The sequence below is a fragment of the Zalophus californianus genome, chromosome 13 (genome assembly GCF_009762305.2).
Source record: "Zalophus californianus isolate mZalCal1 chromosome 13, mZalCal1.pri.v2, whole genome shotgun sequence".
NCBI lineage: Eukaryota > Metazoa > Chordata > Mammalia > Carnivora > Otariidae > Zalophus > Zalophus californianus.
Window position 1 is genome coordinate 27,900,001 of NC_045607.1, and position 22,865 is coordinate 27,922,865.

General features: G+C 36.1%; 1 protein-coding gene across 1 annotated transcript; it reads right to left on the reverse strand.

Annotated features, from left to right (window-relative positions):
* Positions 1 to 11,624: 11,624 nt before the first annotated feature.
* Positions 11,625 to 12,608, reverse strand: LOC113934150 (olfactory receptor 13F1-like). Its single transcript, XM_027614670.1, has one exon. The coding sequence runs from the start codon at positions 12,606 to 12,608 to the stop codon at positions 11,625 to 11,627; it is 984 nt and encodes a 327-aa protein (XP_027470471.1).
* Between the last annotated feature and the right edge of the window lie 10,257 nt (positions 12,609 to 22,865).

Here is a 22,865-nt window from a genome sequence, read left to right on the forward strand (position 1 = left end):
TATAAAATTTATATTTTGGTATTTATATCTAGAAATTATCCATTTCTTCCAGGTTGTCCAATTTGTTGGCATATAGTTTTTCATAATATTCTCTTAAAATTGTTTATATTTTTGTGGTGTTGGTTGTTATATCGCCCTTCTCGTTTGTGATTTTATTTCTTTGAGTCCTTTCTCACTTTTTCTTGATAAGTCTTGCTAGAGATTTATCAATTTTATTGATTTTTTCCAGGAACCAGATCCTGGTTTCATTGGTCTGTTCTATTGTGTGCTTTTTTTTTTTTTTTAGTTTCTTTTTTTTTTCTTAAAAGATTTTATTTATTTGAGAGAGTGAGAGAGAGCATGAGAGGGAGCGGGTCAGAGGGAGAAGCAGACTCCCCGCTGAGCTGGAAGCCTGACACAGGACTTGATTCTGGGACTCTGGATCATGACCTAACCCAAAAGCGGTCGCTTAACCAACTGAGCCACCCAGGTACCTCTTTTGTTTCTGTATCATTTATTTTTGCCTTAATCTTTATTATTTGCTTCCTTCTGTTGGTTTTACGTTTTGTTTCTTGTTCTTTTTCTAGCTTCTTTAGGTGTCAGATTAGGTTGTTTATTTGAGATTGCTATAAACTTCCCTCTTAGAACTGCAAAGGTTTTGAACTACTGTGTTTTCATTTTCATTTGTTCCATATAGTGTTGTATTTCTTCCTTTATTTCCTGGTTGGCCCATTCATTGTTTAGTAGCATGTTATTTAAGCTCCATGTATTTGTGGCCTTTCCAGATTTTTTTCTTGTGGTTGACATCTAGTTTCATAGCATTGTGGTCACAAAAGATGTTTGGTGACTTCAGGCTTCTTGAATTTGTTGAGGCTTGTTTTGTATTCTAACATGTAATCTATTCTGGAGAATATTCCATGTGCACTTGAAAAGAATGTGTTTTCTTCTGTTTTTGGATGGAATGTATAAATATATCTGTTAAATCCATCTATTCCAGTGTGTCATTCAAAGCCATTGTTTCCTTATTGATTTTCTGTTTAGATGATCTGCTCATTGATGTAAGTGGGATATTAAAGTTCCCTACTATTATTATATTATTATGATTAGTTCTTTTATGTTTGTTATTAACTGTTTTATGTATTTGGGTGCTCCTATGTTGGTGCATAAATATTATAATTGTTATATCTTCTTGTTGGATTATCCCCTTTATTATTATGCAGTATCTTTATTTGTCTGTTGTTACAGTCTTTGTTTTATTTTTATTTTTTTTAAATTTTTTAAAATTTACATATAATGTATTATTTGTTTCAGGGGTATGGGTCTGTGATTCATCAGTCTTGCACAATTTACAGCGCTCACCATAGTACATACCCTCCCCAATGTCCATCACCCAGCCACCCCATCCCTCCCACCCCCCTCCACTCCAGCAACCCTCGGTTTGTTTCCTGAGATTAAGAGTCTCTTATGGTATGTCTCTCTCTCTGGTTTCATCTTGTTTCATTTTTTCCTCCCTTCCCCTATGATCCTCTGTCTTATTTCTCAAATTCCTCATATCAGTGAGATCATATGATATGTGTCTTTCTCTAATTGACTTATTTCGCTTAGCATAATGCCCTCTAGTTCCATCCATGTTGTTGCAAATGGCAAGATTTCAATTTTTTAATGGCTTCATAATATTCCATTGTATATATATACCACATCTTTATAGTCTTTGTTTTAAAGTCTATTTTGTCTGATATAAGTTTTGCTATTCTGGATTATTGGTTTTAAAACGTATTTCTTTATCATTCAAAAATCATTGCAAAATAATTTTCAAATGAATTAATATTTTCATAACATTTTATCCTTTTAAAATAACTCTGTATATGTGATTTTACTTTTTCTGTTCACAATTTAATGTATTTCTATTATTCTCTTTATTTTTAAATGGGCTAACTAATGATTTATTTACATACTGCTAGTTTTCCATGGATTCTATTGGGTTAATTTTTCTGTTTTCTTAATAGCTGCTTTTGGTTCATTTGACAAATATTTATTTAAAGTGCTTATATATTTTCAGCATTGTTGAAGGAAATGGGGATTAAGAAGTTCTCATGAGACTTACAGTTTACAAGCAGAAACACACAATACCTAAATAAACAACTAATAACTAATACCATTATATATATATGTAGTTCCATGAAAAAATAAAACTGAATCAAGTGCTAAAAGTGTCTTGAGTCTATGTCATTTTAGATAGAAACCTTTGCTGTTATTAACTTCTTCTGTTTCCCTGTTTCTATATATTTAAAAAAAATAATTAGCTTCTGTGTTTTTATACCTTTTAATAATTAACCTATTTAAAACTACTGGTTCAAGAAGAAGATACCCTCAAGTTCAATTTCATTGTGTCTGGGATATTATTCTTGAAGATGCTAAGGAGAGGGAAGTATATAATATGCTACCTGGATTCATTCCTCAGCTTTTCTCCATATCTATTAAGAGAATATGTAGGAGATAATTTATGATGATCTTTATGGGGTGACTGATGATCTTCAAGGGCTGGAGTGAGCATGGAAGTGTTCATTATAATGTGTGTTTCACTTTGAGTTGATCCTAAATCTTGCCCTGCCTCTTAAGTAAACTATGGTGCTCCTGTACTTTCAAAAGAGGATCAATATGAGGATTCAGGAATTTAACCCAATCTAAAACCTTTTGAAGAACTTGGACTTCAAGGTTTTTCCAGCATAACTGTCTGTTAGTGACGATGAGAAGGAAACATGAATTCAAGGATGTTCAGTTTATTGTGAGAGGAAGAATAGCATAATCATTAAGTGACTGGTTCTGGAGTCAAGTTGCTTTGATCCCAGCTCTTGCATGTACCTGATTTGTAAACAACATAAGTCACTTAATCTCTCTTTACTAAGGTTGTTTGTTTGGAAAGTAGAGGAAGAAATATGATTGATGAAACAGAATAAATTACTATGAATACCAATTCATAACGTTATTGTTTGTATTAAATTACTACATGTAAGGAACTTAGGAGAGTGTCTAGAACACAGTAATAATTCAATAAATGTTCTGGATTATTATTAGTTATTACTTACTTTTAGTATTACTACTGCAGCCAGGAATCCTGTTTCATGAGAATTTTTGTTCATTCTTTATGATGCTGTTACCATAACACTTTGTAAGTAAGTCATTCTCTCTTGGAAGCGCTTGCTAGCCCTCATTTCTCTGGCATTCAGAGTATTACCTTTCTTCCCTGTTTAGTTAATTTTTCCTACCAAATAGTTCTCTTTCTCATTACAATGCAATTACTTATGGAGAGGCCATCTTTCTGTGGTGATGCCAAAGCCACTCTATACTGATATGCTTCGGTGTTATTTTGAGAGCATGTTGGAGCTGGTCAGGTAATCAGGTCTACTTCAGTCCTGAAAGGAATCATCATTCCCTTCCGTCTTCCTTGTGCAGGCTCTGATCTTTGAAAACAAAGTAATGGTTTTGGAAAGAAACAAGTTGCAAAGCCAGACTGAAGAAGACTCCTAATTTATTATAGACTCATTAAGCAACTCGTGCCCAGGCCCATACTGTTAAGGGAGCTTAGAAATGAACAAGATGTGGTTTCCAGTAAAACATTAAATATTAGAATGTGGCCTGCATGTCCCTGGGAAGCGATTTACCTGTACCAATATAAGTACTAACAAAGAAAGTAAACAGTTTCCTTGTGTGAAAGGATTTCAGTCTAAAATGAAACAGTCATGTGCCCTCAGGAATAAAAAACTTAAGAACTGCGAGACTGGTTCCCTGTGAATGCCTGACTTACAGAAAACTAGAATTTTCTTCCAACAGTGAACATTTGCCAAGAATCTCTCCCCATCCTCAAGCAAGTGAAATTCCTACTTGGACTCCAGCTGAATCTTCCCGACTCCTTGTGTTCCTTGTCCATAAATACAGCCTAACCCAAACCTTCAAAGGGCTCACCTGTGGTTTGCACAGTTTGTTTCCTAAATTGCAGTTTATCTTCTATTCCTAATTAAACTTTCTGGTAATTCAGGCTTGCCTCAGTTTACCTCTTTATTTAGGTTGATGCTATGTTATTTGGCCCCCTTTGGAACCTACAGATTTTACAAGGTTAGAGATCACTTGGAGGCTCATTAGCCTTATTCTGTTGTGAAAGAGATGGATAGAAAGGTTTTGGCCTTAATTCTCCAAGCAGCTGATACTGTGGAATAATGAGAAGAGTGATGATATTAAAGTCACATAGGGTAGAGTTTCATAGGAGTCATTGCGCCACCACCTAGTTGGGGATTCTAGGCCAGGTTGTTTCATTTCTTTGGACTTCAGTTTCTTTATTGGCATAAAATAGCCTATCATTAAATAATAAATGATGAATAAAAAGTATGATCTCTATAAAACATCAATTTAATATGACTTACCATTACATGGGTTCACATGCCACATAGTTTTGATTGTGTGTCTGAAGAATGTTGTGCTATGTAAGACTTTTTCTTAATCTAGATATGGTGACTTACAACTCCTTAAATTGTATGAACTTGGACATTTAATTTATGAGCTTTAGCTTCCTATCCATAAAATGGGACTAATACCTACTTCTTAGACTTATTGATAGAATCCAGTGAAATAATAGCTATTAAGTACTAAGTACAGTGCCTGGCAAAACACAATGAAAATCCTGCACAGTATTATTAGTTTTGTCTGCTCTTCACTTTTTCTTTAATTTTCTCTCTACCTCTTATCTTCCCTAATCAGCCCAGAGACTATACCTTAATTATACACTAGGCTCTGGTTGTTTAACTTGGGAGATTTTCTTATCAAGACTGATTTTGGGGTTCTCTTAAAAGGATATGAATGGATCAGGCCCAGAGGCTGCTTAGTTTGTTTTTTTTTTTTTTATAAGATTCACCTGTAAGTTTTGAGTTTACTGGTGCCAAGATCTTTTTTCTGATTTTTTTTCTCTCTCCTTTCCACCTCTTTCCCATCCTATCATTTGACAAATTAAAGTGTTCATCTTCACTATGGCAGTTGTTTTTCTGTAGCATACCACCCTGCTGGGATTTTTGGCAGCTGATGATCCACAGCTGTGTCCGTCTTTGGTGATTTCTTTCAGCTGGAGAGAGCTGCTTTGCCCATGGTTTTTACTCCTTCCAAGGGGCAGATTTTATTCAATGACTGTTCTATGTAGGGATACAAATGCCCTAGACCTTAGCCTCAATTTGGGATTTCCGTAAAGGACCATCAGCTTTAGAGATCACTGTGGGATTGGCTGAGGCTTCAGATGATCCTGGGTTGCAAATGACTTCCTTTTTGCACAGTCCTCTTCTCTCACCCTCTTATTGATGTTGTTTCTGAGGACATGCCCCAGTCAATCTCCAGTGGCAAATCTCTGTCTCAGAGTCTGTTACCTGGGAAACCAGCTTATGACAGTCTTACACAGCTTGTACCCCAACAGATTTACTTAGTATGACTCATCTTGCTCATCAATTACGCAGAAACTACAAGAGTAGAAGAGTGTACATAAATTCCAATTGTTAGGCTCAGGTGTACTAGTTTTTGCGCCTTTCCTCCTTTGTATTAGGCTGAATAGGGAAATTATGGAACACCCAGAAAGACCATTTTGGAAGATGAAACATGGGATGCTTGGGTGGCCCAGTCGGTTGGATGTCCGACTCTTGGTTTCAGCTCAGGTTGTGATCTCAGGGTGTTGTGATTGAGCCCCACATCAGCCTCCACGCTCAGCCTGGAGTCTGCTTGGGTTTCTCTCTCCCTCTGCCCCTACTCCCTTCAAACAAACAAACAAATAAATCAATCAATAAATCTTAAAAAAAAAAAGATGAATACACTGTCCACACCAGTTGACACGCAGGTGCCCTTCCTTCAGGATTGCCTCTGCTTTCAGCACATCTGAAATCTCCATCCTTAACTTTTCACTCAAAATGAAGATCTTACCTTAGCCATTGTCCAGAAAAGCTGTTGCTGCATGACCAGTTGACCATCTACTGGTCTGCCTACAAAGGAAACCAAGATGATGAAAACACAAGTGTAATGGGCTCACTTGAGTCCAAGCTCTCCTTGACAATAAAAATAACACCAACAAAAGAGAAACTAATAGCAGTTTCTAAGAATAGATTTATTTATTTATTTTAGAGAGAAAGAGAGTGCAAGCAGGGGGAGGGGCAGAGAGAGAGAATCCTCAAACAGACTCCCGCTGAGCAGGGAGCCCAATGCAGGGTAGATCCCAGGACCCTGAGATCATGACCTGAGCCAAAATCAAGAGTCAGACACTTAACCGACTGAGCCACTCAAGTGCCCCTGAGACTAATCGCACTTTTAATTTTATTTTTAAATTTATTCAAATACATCATGCATAAAAGAAATTATGCCTAACATACATGCAGACTGTATAGTAGGATAAACATATATTTAAAAATTGAGGTGAAATTAAGTAGTAGTGTAAAGTTTGAAAACAAACATGTATAACAAATTCTTTCACATTTTCAGAATATTTGTCACAATCTCTTCTTGAGCATCCTACATGTAAATTAAGAGATGAAGACAAGATCAAACATAAGGTTTGCAGGCCCATAAAGTTGTTTTCACTAAAGTCAAAGGGAGTTTTGTTCTTGTAGGATTTTAGAGCTTTAAATTGATAATAAAAAAGATGAAATTAAAAAAAAAACTGAGCCCACAAGAGCTGACTTTCTGTTTATTGCATACTAACCATTCTTCCTAAATAGGGGAGTAGAGATAGCCAATCATGGAGTGCTAAGAGATATCCTGTTTTAGATCTAGCTGAAAAATCTTCCTTTGTTGTCATTTGGTTTCTATACTTTAATCTTATCAACTTCAATGACGTTTCCTTTGACTCCATATTAGAAATTGACTTTCATGGCCAATCCTCATATTTCATCATTAACCAGAACTATTCTACTTCCAAGCCTTCAGCTTCTCAAAATATTACTGCTGACATACTCCATATGGACAGATGCCAACATACAGCTCTGTGAGGTAGCCAAAGGCTAACTTTTAAGTCCAGACATTTGAGCCACTATAGCTCTAGCTATTACTCTGTCTCTTATATACACATATTTTCAAGCTCTGAAGGTAGGCCCAATTTTTCTCAAATTCCTCTGCATTTGAATTCTCAAATTCCATCTGAATGCCTACTAATACCATTACACAAGATATTTAATAAGAAAAATGAAGACATATATTAAATGGGAGAAGTGAAACAAAAAACAAAACAGTTGTAGAAAGAATATATCATGAAAAAGTAGTTTTAGACAGTTTGATTTGGGTTGAATTAGTGTTGCAGTTTCATTTAGTAATATTACCTATTTTAATAGAGCTGTAGCATGTAAAATAAATTGGTATAACCCCTTTTGAAAGTAATTTGGGGATATATTTCAAGAACTATAAAACTTTGCTATGGAGAGCCATAAAATTGTTCATTGCCTTTGATGAAATAAAGGCACTCCTGGGAATTTACTCTAAGATATAATCAAAAAGAAGGGAAAATCAAACACAGGAAGGTATTTATTTCAGCATTAGTAATAATAGACACTGATTAGAAACACTCCTGAATAGAGGAATGATTAGGATATATATTTTTAATTCATATAAGTAAATATATAGCTACTAAAATGATAATTAGATACAGAATGACAACTGTGTGACAGGGTGGACAGTTGTGGGCCCAGATCTATAATTGGACACAGAGAATGGAGAGGCCTCACTATCATCTGTCACCCCTGCATGATGACAGGTAAAGATCTTTAATACTGACTATTGCTGATATGATGTCCCAGGGCTCAACCGTTTGTCTTATTATCTATACTCACTACCTTGGTGATCTTATCCAGTCTCTTGATTTTAAATAGCATTCATATGCTGATGACTCCCAAACTGATATCCCTATCCCAGACTTCTGCTCTAAACATGAGACTTGTACATTCATTCTTCAGCATTGTTGTCATATTTAATAGATATTTTGCACCTAGTGTCTACAATGAATGCCTGGTGTTCTGCCACAGATCTACTCCAACTATACCTTTCTTCTTTCGGTGAGTTCCGCCTCTATCCTTTTCTACTTTTTGGTCTGAAAACCTTGAAGTCATCTTTGGTGCTTCTTTTCCTCTTCACCCATATCCTTTGGGAAATCCTGTTGGCTCTACTTTGTCAGTGTATCCAGAATTTGACTGTTGCTCAGCTTCTCTGTAACTATCACTCTGGCCTGGGGCTAAAATTACTACAATAGGTTTCCAAAGTCTTCCTGACTCTAAAATTACCCCTGTAGACTGATCTTAACACAACATGCAGATGACATTTTAAGAAAACTTTTAATAATACTGTGGTATTCAAATGCGATTCACATCTTAAAGGAGAGAGCTATAGATGCCAAATTAAGGTCTCCAAACTTGGCTTTTCTGACTCTAGCTTCTAGGATCATTCTGCTGTGATTGTCCTTTACTGATAAGAGATCTTGCTAAAGTGATAAAGTTAAAAAAAAACACCTAAGCATATTTAAATCACCTTTAAAATATCTCATCCCTCCAGTATATTTAGAATATATTTTTTTCAGGGTTGCGCCTGGCTGATTCAGTCGGTAGAATATGTGACTCTTGATCTTACAAACTTACAAAAGTTTGAGCCCATGTTGGGTATAGAGATTACTTAAAAATAAAATCTTAAAAAAAAAGAATATACTTTTCAAATTAAATTGATGAATTTGTTTTTTAACGTTTTTCTCTATACAAAGAAAGCTGCAGCAGACAAAACAGAATGAAACCTTGCATTTAAACAGCTTTTTTTTTTTTTTTAACAGTCCCAAGGGTTTTGCACTCAAAGTTTTCACATCATTAAATGGATTCTTCCCTGGTACTTTATAATGAAGCTCTGGCAGACAAACATATTTTCCCTAAATTCTGATTAATTCTGATGTGCAATATTCTATGTCCTTGGTACTTAACACATCTCTCCCCTCCCTGCTCCCATTCTAAAAGCATTAAGTAATAGGGTTCAGTCTCTTCCATTTAATGCTCTGAATCAGAATTTTCACCATTCTCCTACAATGATATTGACTGGGCCTTATAAAACATACAGATTAACAGATCTCTTCCCTGGAAATGCTTTTTTTTTTTTTTTCCTTTCCAGATTTTATTTAAATTCAAGTTAGTTAACATATAGTGTAGTATTAGTTTCAGGGGTAGAATTTAGTGATTTATCACCTGCAAGTAACACTAACTGCTCATTACAAGTGCCTGCCTTAATGCCTATCACCCATTTAGCCCATCCCTCCACCCACCTCCCCTCCAGCCACCCTCAGTTTGTTCCCTATAGTCAAGAGTCTCTTATGGAGATCTCTCCCCTGGAAATTCTGACTTGAATGATCTAGGTTGAGCATGAACATGATATTTTAGGCAAGCATTCCAGATGATCTTAATTTTTAGAATTGTTCAGTAAAGTTTCAGGATAACTTAAATAAAGTAGCACAAGTTTTAGTATGTTCTTTGGTTATGGGAAATTACTGAAATGAAAAATAAAAGACCACATTAGAAATCATGTAAAATCTTATTAACCTGAAAAAAAAAAAAACCCTTTAATCAGAAGGACGTTTAGAAATCTAGTGGCATGGGTAAGTTCCCATTTACTGAGTGATTGCAAAGGCAAGTGTTTCCTCTGAGCTCACATGAATATATTTAAAAGTAGTACATGGGTGGGGATCACAGTGAGACGCTCCTTAAGAACTTGGAATCAAGTTTGCTCTCTCAAAGTTAAAATAGTAAGTTTTCCACAAAGAGCTGAAGTTACTCATCTGTTGAAATCAAGCACCTGTGTGAGTGAAACATCCAAGGACACTGAATATGAATATTGCAGAGTGTGAATTGCATGTTACCTCAGAGAAGTAGGACTGGAATATGATGCAATTTTGTAAGCTTCATTCTAATGAACTATTTGCCCTCTTGATGAAGAATGTTGTAGCAGTGGAGAATATATTCTATATTCTATCATGGGATATAGAATAATGAAGAAGTAATCAAAATACAATTCAAGATTACATATATAGTTCCAGTTTTGGAAGACAGCAAACAAAACATACTGGAACCATGCAGAAGTTTACTCAATCCTGGATCTAGTTGTTTAGACAAGATGACTCTTGCAAAAGGCCCTGAAATCTGAGGACCCTCTCTAGGCCTATGGTGATCCAACTAAGTGGGATAAGTCCATTTTATTGGGATTTGCCTATAGACAGCTGGTTGGCTTACTTCACAGGCAATAATTAGCTAATCCACATTCCTCAGAAACAGTGATAGACAAAAGTTATTGAAGAAGATATCATATGCCTACTGGAACTAATGAGGCATAAGACTTTAATTTCAATACCTTATTTATAGATTTTCTTTTCACCCATATAAACAAATAAGATGAATATGAATAGGCTCAATGTTTGTGATTACTTGAAGTTGGTGTTTGTTGTAAATAATTATAGAGTTTGGGTAGGTAATAGGGTTAAGATTCTTTCCTCCTCTTCAACCAAATAACAGCATCACACTGTAGTCATTGTTGTCTGGTAGTGAAATGTATAAATAAGGATGAAAATCAGAATAACTGTGCTGTTTTTATCTATGATACAAATTCCCAGTTCCTACCTTTGGAGAGGGTTTCATTATTCCCCAGCCCCAGTGAAGGTGGAAAAGACAAAGAAAATCTCATCAATATACAATATTAATAAAATTATAGTTTATGTAATTTTGCTCACATATAATAAATATATGCATGAATGTTTTCCCATAATATGTGTGTACATTCATAAATAATTTCTTTTGCAATGTAATCTCTACAGGGTAGGAATCTTTTCTTTTTCAGCCTTAATGGGTCAATTTAGCATGCTCTAAATAGTAACATGGAATGTGTATGTGTTGATTAATTCCCTGAGACATTCAAAGTTTAATATGAGAATATTCTGACCTTATTACCATAGATATTTCAAGATGTCCCAAAAGCTATTTCTTTACTCCACTTCATATGCAGGATTACAATTGTACAAACCCTTGTTGTGATCTTTGCACATACATAGACATTTATTCATCCCCCACATACACATCCATCCCAAATAAACAAAATCAATCATGCTATAGTTCATCAAATCTAAAACCATATTTTTCACATTTTAACATTTAGAAACTAGGAAAAGTTCTAAAATTGATAGTGTCTTGGTTTTATGAATTAAGACATACCTCAAATTGTATCAACACTTATGAAAAAAACCTATTTCTTCATAAATTCAGATATAATTGCAAATCATATAAGGAGAAATTATTTCCAAATTTACTAGGCTTAAAATTTTACACTCTTGGGGTATTAGTTATTGGCATGGTGATGCTAGAGTTGACTCTTAGATGTATAGCAAGTCAAACAGGAAACAAGAAATTGTATAATTTTAATGTTATGTTAATATTCAATGAATGTTAAATACTTTTCTGGAAACAATTCATTCTGCCTAAGTGATTCATTAATTTCAGGAGCTTTATTTACAAGATAAATCAAGATATTGAACTTAATGTTGAACTATCAAAACTGAGTATTTTCCAGAGTTTGGTTTATACCAGCTATTTTGCAGCTTTCTGGATAATCTTGGAGATTATTCAGGTGAGTCTGCTTGCTCCAATATTATTGAGGGCAGAAATTAACACAGTACCAAAAGGATTTCTAATCAGCAGTTTTTTCACAGCTGCTTTTACCTCTTTGTTTCGTAGACTATAGATGATAGGATTCAACATGGGGGTTAATCCACCATATACCAAAGCTGTAAATTTATCTATTTCCTGTGAATCTATAGCTGAGGGCTTCAGGTACATGGAGAGAGCTGTCCCATAGAACAAAATCACCACAGTCAGGTGGGCTGCGCATGTTGAAAAGGCTTTGCTTTGACCATCCACTGAGCTGATTCTCAGGATGTTGGAGAGAATGAACACATAAGATATGCAAATTAGAAGCATTGTCATGGGAAGGAGAAGTATGGTGATCACAAGCATGATTAATTCCACCATGGAGGTGTCCACACAAACCAGTTTCAAGACAGCCAGAATTTCACAAGCGAAATGATTGATTGTGTTATGGCCACACACAGAGAGCTGCAGCACAGATACTGTTTCCACCAGGGCGGTGAGGCAGCCTGCCACCCAGGAGCCAGCTGCAATCTGCACACAGACGCTCTTGTTCATGATGATGGGGTACCTCAGGGGGTTGCAGATGGCCACATACCGGTCATAAGCCATCATGGACAGGAGTACACACTCAGTGGAACCCATGGCAAGAGAAAAGTACATCTGAGCAGCACACCCTAAGAATGAAATGGTGTTTTTCCCTGAAACAAAGTTTGCCAGCATTGGAATAAAAGCAGAAGAGGTGTACCAGATGTCTAAAAAGGAGAGGTTGCTGAGGAAGAAGTACATGGGTTTGTGTAGGTGGGAATCCAGGACAGTGATGGAGATCAGAATTATACTACCCAGCAGGGTAATCAGGTACATCAGCAAGCACAACACAAACACAATGACCTCAACTTTGGGGTAGTGGGAAAATCCCAGGAAGAAAAAAATTATTACAGATGTCACATTTGCCTGGACCATTTTATTATGTCATATTCATTTGTGTATATGCATAGAAGGATTAACATCACATATTATATATAAAACATAAGATTGTCTCCCTTCATATTTTCTGGCATTTTTTTTCTTCATATGAACTTGTAGTCTATGCTATAGACTTGTAGTCTATGTAGTTAAGTGCTTCTCTAGCTTGGTGATAGTATTAGTAATATATGTTTGAAGGAATTTGTCATTAATTAGGAAAATTTCAAGCAGGAAGTCAACAGATAAATCTTCAAGCTGTTATTTTTGATACAATATTTTTTTTGGCAGTGTTGGGAAGGGGGAGGTTTATTTCATAAACGTCATGAGAGATTGAGGAAAGAAATAATCTTATGCATGCTTTCTTTTTCTGAAGCCACATTTGTAACTGATCTATGGATAAGTTATCCATTTACCTGAACCATTGGAATGATTTTCTTCCTCTAGTTTGATAACAAGTCTTCTTACCTAGGAAATGTTCTGCTTTCCAAGCTCATCATTTCTTCTGTCACCCCTAGAGTTTTGTCCAAAATTATTTGGGACATTCAATGAGAAAAAATTATAAATTTCTGCAGTCATACATTAATTAACTGAAAGCCTTGAACTTTCAACACAGGTCTGCAGTTTCCATCTCAAACCCAGGAAGATGATGACAGATATTCTCATGGTGGCAGACCTATATAGAAATTTCTTTCATATAGCCAGAGTTGCCCTGACATCTGTGCTCCAGAATCATCCTCCAAAGGACCAGCTATTGGCACTGTAAGGCAATTTAAGTTTTTTGTTGCTTGTGAGAAGTTCCCAATTCATACAGCAAATTAAAGTTAGAAATCTATTTGTACAATATTAAAATTCTGAAACTCCAGGGATAATGTCCCATAGATCCAATTATAGTCAGTAGCTTGTCTGTTCTAATTGCAGTGTTGTTCAAACAAGAAATAAACATGTTCCTGTCAACACTGTCTTTGGGAAGGTGAACTTTGCTCTGCTTCTGATTGTGTTATAAAATAAGTCAAGCTGGCTAATTTAAATAAAGTTAAAGAGAATAAATATTGTTGGCAGTTTCTCCTTTAGATTGAAGGACATTCATAATATGTACAATATGAAGTTATACTTCATGTGGAGGACATTCATAATATGTACAATATGAAGTTATACTTGATGTGGAGCCCACCAAAGATGGAAGAAGGAAAGCTTAAATAACTCTTCCATTGCTCATCATAGCTCAAAAATAAGATGAGAGTAAATGTTCTTCATAGAACATGAAGGGCCAATTTGTTTAAAGAACACTTCTTTCAAGGTAGAACCATTTTGAGAAGATAACTTCACTATATAAAGGCATCTTGATCCTTCAGAAATCCAGTGAATGCTCTATTTATTTGAGTGATTTTTATGATCTCTGTTCACACTTTTCTGTTTTCTGAGTGAAAGACTGATGGTGAATAGTGCATGGTAGTGTGGAGAAAACATGCTGCCAGTTTCATCACTGTGCAATTGTGATAGGATGCCTTATTTTTTAGTAACAGATTATAACCATGACTATTACTAAATTGCTTATATCACATCGAATATGTTCTCATTCTCAGAGAAGGTTATAAATTTGAACTATTGCCAAGATTAAACAACAACAACAACAACAACCAGAAATCCCCTCCTTATTGTTTGATTGATTACAAAGAGAATGTAGCCTTGAGGTCTTCTATTTACTCTGCTCCCATAGGGATATAACCTTCAAGGCTCTAGTATGATTCACTTCTTTAACTATAGGACAGTTCGGTGCACAGGAAAGGCTAAGTAATTAGTGCTACAAATACTTTCCACTTCACCATTTCCTTTTTGTCATCTAGGGAAAGTTGGTGATCCTTATTGAGATTCAGCTTATTTGTAAAAGAGCAATGATAATATTTCTTTATCAGAGTTGTTATGAGGAGTAGAGATATTTTATGTAAAGCAATTTACATAATACCTAATATATAGTAGGTACTTGAAGATTTTAGATTTTTCTCTCTTCTACAGTTTTCTGTTTGTTTCTTGAATCCTCTTCCTTTCTTGTATTTACTTCCCCCTTCTCACTCTTTCCTTCCTTGTTTGACTACAGCAATGTTCTTGCCTTTCTCCTCTCATTTAGACAAGATTCACTGCAGCCATAATACAAATGGTTGAAGCAAAAGGAAGAAGAGGCTGACATCTGGCCCCAGAGTCCCATTTCCCTCTGAATTCCTTTATCCAATACAATTCCCAGCTTACTTGTTCAATTTCTGTAGACCAAGGCTTATGAGACTGGAAGTAAATAATTTAGGCTGGCCTCATTATTCCTAGAAGAGAACCGTACTTTAGGGCTTCCCCACAAAGATCTAGAGGGAAGCAGTAACAAAGACTGAGGAAGGTTGCTGATCTGACTCCCCCACAATGTATAAAGTACAAACCACACTTCTGCTTTGGAGATACCTCAAAGCACATTGAAAAGGAGAGAAATTCTGAACCTCGATGGAAAAATTCAGACCCTATTTGTGATAAAATAAAATGCTCTCAGCAAGCTAGCAATAAAAGGATACTTCCACAGGGACATCAGCAAGATGGTGAAATGGTACTTTTCGGAGCTTGTACTCTCACAGAAACATAAGTTTGAACAACTATCCACAAATGAAAATACCTTTATAAGAGCTAAGGATTTCAGATGAGAGATTATGGCTTGGTAAATACTTCCAGATCTCCACTGAACCCGAGCCCAGAAATTAGAAAAGACACATTGAAGAGGATAAGAACAACATGTTCCCATTACCCACGACATCCTTTCCTCAAGCCTGAGCAGTGCAATGCATATAGACACGCTAGGGGCAGGAAGAGTGAAGTAGTATCCAACTTTACTGTGAACCCCAAAACAGGGCACCCAAGCTCACTCCCCCCAGAACAACACTCCTGGCCACCACAGTGCTAGGTCAGGCCCTGAGGCCCCAGGCTGAATGCCTGCCCTTGTGGACGTAGCTTCCATGTCTACCCCAGTGTGAAGCAGGCAGCCGCAACCCCAACATATAGGTCAGCCCCTGATGATTATCACAATAGATGCAGAAAAAAAATATATGATAAAATGCAGCACCGTTTTATGATAAAAATTCTCAACAAACTATAAAGAATGTACTTCAGTATAATAAAGGCCACATGTGACAAGTCTACAGCTAACCTCATAAATGAAAACCTGAAAACTTTCCTCTATGATCAGGAACAAGACAAGGGTGCCCACTCCTGCCATTTGTATTCAGTATAGTGCTGGAGGTCACAGCAAGAGCAATTAGACAAGAAAAAGAAATGAAAAGCTGGAAAGGAAGAATGAATATTGTCTGTGTTTGCAGATGGCATTTTCTTATATATAGAAAACCCGTAAGACTCCACCAAAAAACTGTTAGAACTAATAAACACATTCAGTAAAGTTGCAGGATACGAGATCAGTGTACAAAAGTCTGTTGCATTTCTGTTCATAATAATGAACTATCAGAAAGGGCTTTTAAGAAAACAATCCCACTTATAATAGCATTAAAATAATAAAATACTTAGGAATAAGTTTAACCAAGGAGGTGAAATATATGTACACTAAAAATTAAAGAGATTGATTAGAGAAATTGAAAAAGATGCAAATAAATGGAAAGATAGCCACACTCACGGATTGGAAGAATTAATTTTGTTAAAATGTCCATACCACCCAAAGAAATCTACAAATTCAAAGAAATCTCTATTAAAATTCCAATGTCATTTTTCACAGAAATAGAAAAAAACAGTCCTAAAATTTCTGTGGAACCACCAAAGATCTCAAATAGCCAAACCAATCTTGAGAAAGAACAAAGCTGGAAACATCACATTTCCTGAATTCAAAATATACTACCAAGCTGTAGCAATTAAAACAGCATGGTGCTGGCATAAAAGCAGATCTATAGACCAATGGGAATAGAAGAGAAACCAGAAATAAATTCATGCACTTACAGTTAATTGATCTTTAACAAAGGTGCCAAGATTATAAAATGGGGAAAATGGTGTTCACTGGATAAAGTATTCTTGGTTGCATGTTCTTCTCATTTAGTACCCTGAACATGTCTTGCCAGCCCTTTCTGGCTTGCCAGGCTTCTGTGGATAGGTCTGATGTTATTCTGATGTTCCTCCCTCTATACTTAAAGAACCTCCTCTCCCTAGCTACTCTCAGGACAGTTTCTTTGGCTGTAAGATTTGCGAGCTTCACTATTAAATGTCATGGTGTTGATGTATTTTTATTGATTTGGGGAGAGCATGTGCCTCTTGGACACAAATGCTTGTTTGCTCTCCCAGGTTAGGGAAGTTCTCAGCTAATTGAACATAATTAAAAAATTTTTAAAAATTGGTGTTCATAAAAATTGGATATCCACATGCAGAAGAATGAAATTGGACCCTTTCCTCAGACCATATACTTAAATCACCTCAAAAGGGATTAATGACTTAAATATAAGACTTGAAATATAAAAATACTAGTGGAAAACATAGGGAGAGAGCTTTTTAACATTGGTCTTGACAATGATTTTTGATTATGACACCAAAAGCACAGGCAAAATGGAAAAATGGGATTGCATCAAACTCAAATATTTCCACACAGCAAAGAATAATCAATAGAGTGAAGAGTTAACTTGTGGAATGGGAGAAGATATTTGTGAACTGTACATATAATAGGGAGTTAATATCCAAAATATATTAGGAACTCAATTCAGGAAACAAATACCCAATTTAAAAATGGGCAAGGGACCTGAATAGACATTTTTTTCCAATAAAGACATACAAACAGCCAACAGGTATATGAAAAAATGCTCAACACCATTAATCATCAGAGATATGTATATCATAACAATAGAGAACAAACTGGTGGTTACCAGAGGGGAGGCAGGTGGTAGCGGTGGGTTAAATAGGTGATGGGGATTAAGGAGTGCACTTGTAGTGATGAGCACCGGGTATTGTATGGAAGTGTTGAATCACTAAATTGTATACCTGAGACTAATATTACACCATATGTCAAATAACTGGAATTTAAATTAAAACCTTTAAAAAGCTATATTGAGCTATCACCTTAATCTGTTAGAATGACTATTATAAAAAAAAAGACAAAAGATAAGTATTGGTGAGGACATGGAGGAAAAGGAATGCTTGTGCACTGTTAGTGGGAATGCAAATTAGTACAGCCATTATGGAAAATAGTATGGAGGTTCCTCAAAAAACTAAAAATAGTACTACCATATGATCTAGCAATCCCAGGAAATGAAATCCAGTATCTCAAAGAGATATCTTCTTCACTCCCTGGTTTATTGTAGCATTATTCATAATAGTAAAGGATGGAATCCACCTAAGTGTCTATCAGCAGAGGAATAGGCAAAGAAATTATGGTATATTCATACAAGTGAATATTATTCAGCCTTAAAAGAGAGAAATCTTGTCACATGCTACAATTAGGATGAATCTCAAGGACATTATACTAAGTGAAATAAGCCAGGCACAGAGAATCAAATACTACATTATCTCACTTTTGTGTGGAATCTAAAAAAGTTGAATTCATGGAATCATAGAGTGGAATGGTACCAAGCAGGGGCTCTAGGTTAGAGGACATGAGGAAATGAGGAAATGGTACAAAGTCAGTTATACAGGATGAATAAGTTTTAGAGATCTAATATACAGTATGGTGAGTACAGTTAATAATACCATATTTTATACTTGAAATTGGCTGAGAGAGTCAATCTTAAATGTTTACTCTGCATACGCACCCACAAAAATAACTATCTGAGGTGATGGATATGTTAATTAGCATGATCGTGGTAATCATTTCACAATGTATATGCATTTCAAAACATTACATTGTACACCATAAATACATACCTTTTACTTGTCAATTGTACCTACATAAAGCTGGGAGAAAATTAAAAATAGCACCTAACAACAACAACAACAATAGGATACTTCTAAAACATAATACAGAACATCTGTAGAAGCTAACATCAAAACATAATGAAAGATGTTTCTTTTGGATGGTGATGTTTTTGGATTCTATATAATAAATCTTTGCCTTCTCAATGGTAAAAATGATATTCTGTGTCTCATGGGCAGTTTTATAGGTTGAATGTTTATGTTTAAGTCTATGGTCTATTTCAAATCTATTGTTGTGTATGGTATGAGAGATGGAGCATTATTGAAGAAACCATCCTTTCCCCATTGAATTACCTTAGCATCTTTGTTGAAAATCCATTGATCATATATGTGTGGGTCTCTTTCTGTACACCTCTGTTCTGTTCCATTGATTTGTTTTACTTTATATCAATACAAAGTGACTTGATTATAATAGGTTTATAATAAGTTTAATAATAAAGTAGTATAGTCTTTCAACTTCATTCTTTTTAAAAATCGGGCTATTCTAGGTCCTTTCATTTCCATTTCAGTTTTAAAATCATCTTGGCAGTTTCTCTAAAATCTCTGCCTAGATTTTGAATGGAATGGCTTTAAACTCTAAATCAATTTGGGAAGAATTGATAACTTAATATTGACTCTTTTAATTCATGACAAAGTTATCTCTGTAATAGGTCTTCCTTAATTTGTTCCTACAGTGCTTTGTAGCTTTCAGTATAAAGGTCTTACACATCTTCTATTAATTTTCTGTTATTTTTATTTTTAATCTATTTCAAATGATGTTTAAAAATATATTTTCCAATTATTTATTATTGGTAAATAGAAATGCAACTGGTTTGTGTGATTTGACACATCCTGATAGCTTAGGTAAATTCTCATAGTAATTTTATTAGTTATTTTGTGGATTCCTTGGAATTTTTTGTAGTTGTGTCATACACAGTCTGTGAATAAAGACAGTTTCCTTCTTTCCAGCTGTAATGGCTTTTATTTATTTTTCTTGCCTTATTACACTGCCTAGGACACCAAGTACAATGTTATTTGGAAGTGGTGGTAGTAGACATTCTTGCCTTATTGATCTCAGGAGAGCATTCTGCCTTTTAACTGACTTTATCCTGCTGTTTTGCCTTGGATATATCCCCACATTCAGCCTCTTTTTTTCTTGTCTCTAAGTGGAGAGGATTGATTTAGATCATATTTTTATTTTTAACCATGACAAAATTGGTTAAATTTATCATCTTACCTATTCCAAGTGTACAGTTCAGTTGTGTTATGTATATTCACATTATGGTGCAATAGATTTCTAGAACTTTTTCATCTTGCAAAACTGGAACCTTGTACTCACTACTCACTAATCCCCCCTCACCACCACCACCCCTTGGTAACCAACTATGTTCTGTTTTTATGATTTTGATTTCTTCATACAAATGAAAATCATACAGTATTTGTCCTTTTGTGACTGGCTTATTTTACTAAGCATAATATCCTTGAGGTTCATTAATGTGGCATGTGACAGGATTTCCTTCTCTTTTAATGCTGCATAATATCCCCTTGTATGTATATACCACATTTCTTTTATACTTTCAGTGTTGATGAGCATTTGTGTAGTTTCCTCCTCTTGGCTGTTGTGAATAATGCTGCATTAAACCAGAGTGTGCAGATATTGCTTTGAGATCTTGCTTTAAATTCTTTTAGATGTATACCCAGAAGTGGGATTGCTGGATCATATCATAGTTCTATTTTAATTCTTTGAGAAATCATCATAATATTTTCCTTAATCACTGCACCATTTTACATTCTCACCAATAGTGTACAAGGGTTCCAACTTCTTGGACTAAGGAGCTCCTTCTACCTAGATGATCCAGGTGTTGTAAAAACAACATTTTTAATACTCTCATCCCTAACTACCCTCCCCCCCCGCCCCCAGAAAAAGCAAACAAGCAAACACCTATGGAGCATGCTTCTCCTACTCTGTTCTGATCTTGAATAAATCATGTAATTAACACTTACCAATTTTCAATTACTGTGCTAGGTGCTGGTGATCAGAAGATGGTAAACGTATAAGCCCTTCTCCTAGCATCTCCTCAGTCTAATTGCGGAATAGAGTATAAAGATAGGGTAATTTGTGAGGCATGGGAGTGAGTGAGTGACCTTTGCTATGGTCTGGGAGTGGGTTGCAAAGGACTTTCTGGAAGAGTTCATACTAGAGCTGAATTTGGGAGGTTATTAAGGGCGGCCAGATGCATAGATGAGAAAAAAAGCCTTCCAGGCAAGGAGAATGACATATATTAAACTTGGAATTGTAAAATGTCATTTTGCATTCAAGAAAAGGTAAGGAGATTGGTGTGATCTGATCATTAAATGAAAAAGAGGGAGTTGCAGGTGATAAAATTGGAATTGTCACATGAAGTAGTCTATGCTAATTTAGGAGCTTTATAGCCCACGTTTTTGGTACTGTAGAAGGATTTTTTTACTGGGAGAAAAGCAATATGAATATGTTTCTAATTTTTAAGAGAAATCACTTAGTGATATTGGGGAGAAGGAATTTGAAACAAGGCTGAAAATTAAAACTCTGACAATGAGAATAAATGGGACAAGTTTGAGTCCTGGTATCATCTGGTATTCACTGTACAGTATAACTTGATTCAGGGAGTTAGATAGAATATCATAGTTGAACATAATTTGAGAAAATTGGGAGAAGGGTAAAATGAACTCTCAGCTGATATCATAATGTGGCCTTGCAGATGTTTAATTAATGTCTTATTTTGACACATTCTAAAAATTCCTGGGAACAACATGAGAGATGTAAGGATAAAGGGCACTGGGAGGTGGTGGGGCTGGATAGCCCCCTTCACCGATCTGAGGAGGGTCCATGTGTGTGGTTAAATTATGAGGGAAGTGAAGTGACAAATATTTGGGGCTGAGGGAATTTCTTTGATACTTTACTAATCTTGCCTAAAGAAGGCAATCATTTATTGCTGACTGGACCTAAGTCTGCTTGAAAAATCTTTATGCCTCCCCAAAGAAGAGTTAAGATCAAGGGAAATACAACCTCATCTTCTAAGGAGTAGAGCAGTTACTCAAGTTGAAGACTCTATGGAGCCAAATTTTCTGGAGAGGAGAGAGCACTGAACCAAGATTGGGGTTATTGCATAGGACAATCAATTAGTTTGGTAGGCTCCCATAACAAAATATCACAGACCAGGTGGCTTAACCAACAGAAATTTATTTTTTTCCAAGTGCCGGAGGCTGGAAGTCCAAGATCAAGGTGCTGGTAGAATTGGTTCTCCCCTGAGGAGGCCTCCCCTGAGGCCTTTCTCCTTGGCTGTTTTCTTTGTGTGTGTTCATGTGGTTGTCTCTCTGAATGCACCTGTCTGGTGCCTCTCTGTGTATCCAAATTTCTTCTCCTTATAAGGACACTAGTTGTATTGGATTAGGGCCCACCTTAATGAACTCATTTTAATTTGATTATCTCTTTAAAAACCCTATCTCCAAATATGGTCACATTCTGAGGTACTGGAGGTGAGGACATCAGCTCAACAATTTGGGGAGGCATAATTCAGCCCATAACAGAACGTATGATCACTAGGCACCTGGCAATTTTACAGTTCTTCAGGAACATACTCAGGGCCTTATTAAGGCTTGTACATGGATGTGGGAAAAATCTGGGGGTCCTGTGAAGCAAATTGCCCACCAAAATCCATACTGATTTTCTCCCCAAGTAGTAGTGAGTTTTCTTTCTTGGTGGCAGGGAGCATGCCTACTTGATAGCTTTCCAGCACCTTTCTTGGGGTGGAACACCAGCAAAGCAGATGCTTTAGGCAGGTGTAGGGGTCACTGTTGACAGCGGTTTGCACTGCATTTCCTAAACCGAGAATAAAGAAGGCATGTTTCATCCCCAGTGGACAGGTACCTCAAGGCCCAGGGGTCTGATGGATGTCATTTTTGCTTCCCAGTATAGTTTTTGGTTTGTCAGGATTCTCTAAGGCTGGCATCGAAGCTAGGGTAAAAAAAAAAAATCATGTTTAAGAAAAATTTCTGAGGGGGGCCTGGGTGTCTCAGTCAGTTAAGTGTCCAACTCTTGATTTTGGCTCAGGTCATAATCTCAGGATCAGAAGATTGAGCCCCACATTGGGCTCCATGCTCAGCACAGAGTCTGCTTAAGATTCTCTCTCCCCCTCTGCCCCTTCCCCCGCTTGCACACTCTCTTTCTCTCTCTCTGTCTAAATCAATAAATAAAATCTTAAAAAAAAAAATTCTGAGGAGCAAAGTCAAAGAAGTGTGGCCAAAAAATCATCAAACAAAAGGTAGCTTTCAGCCTAACCAGGAACATGGGGGCAAGGCCAAGGGGTTAGA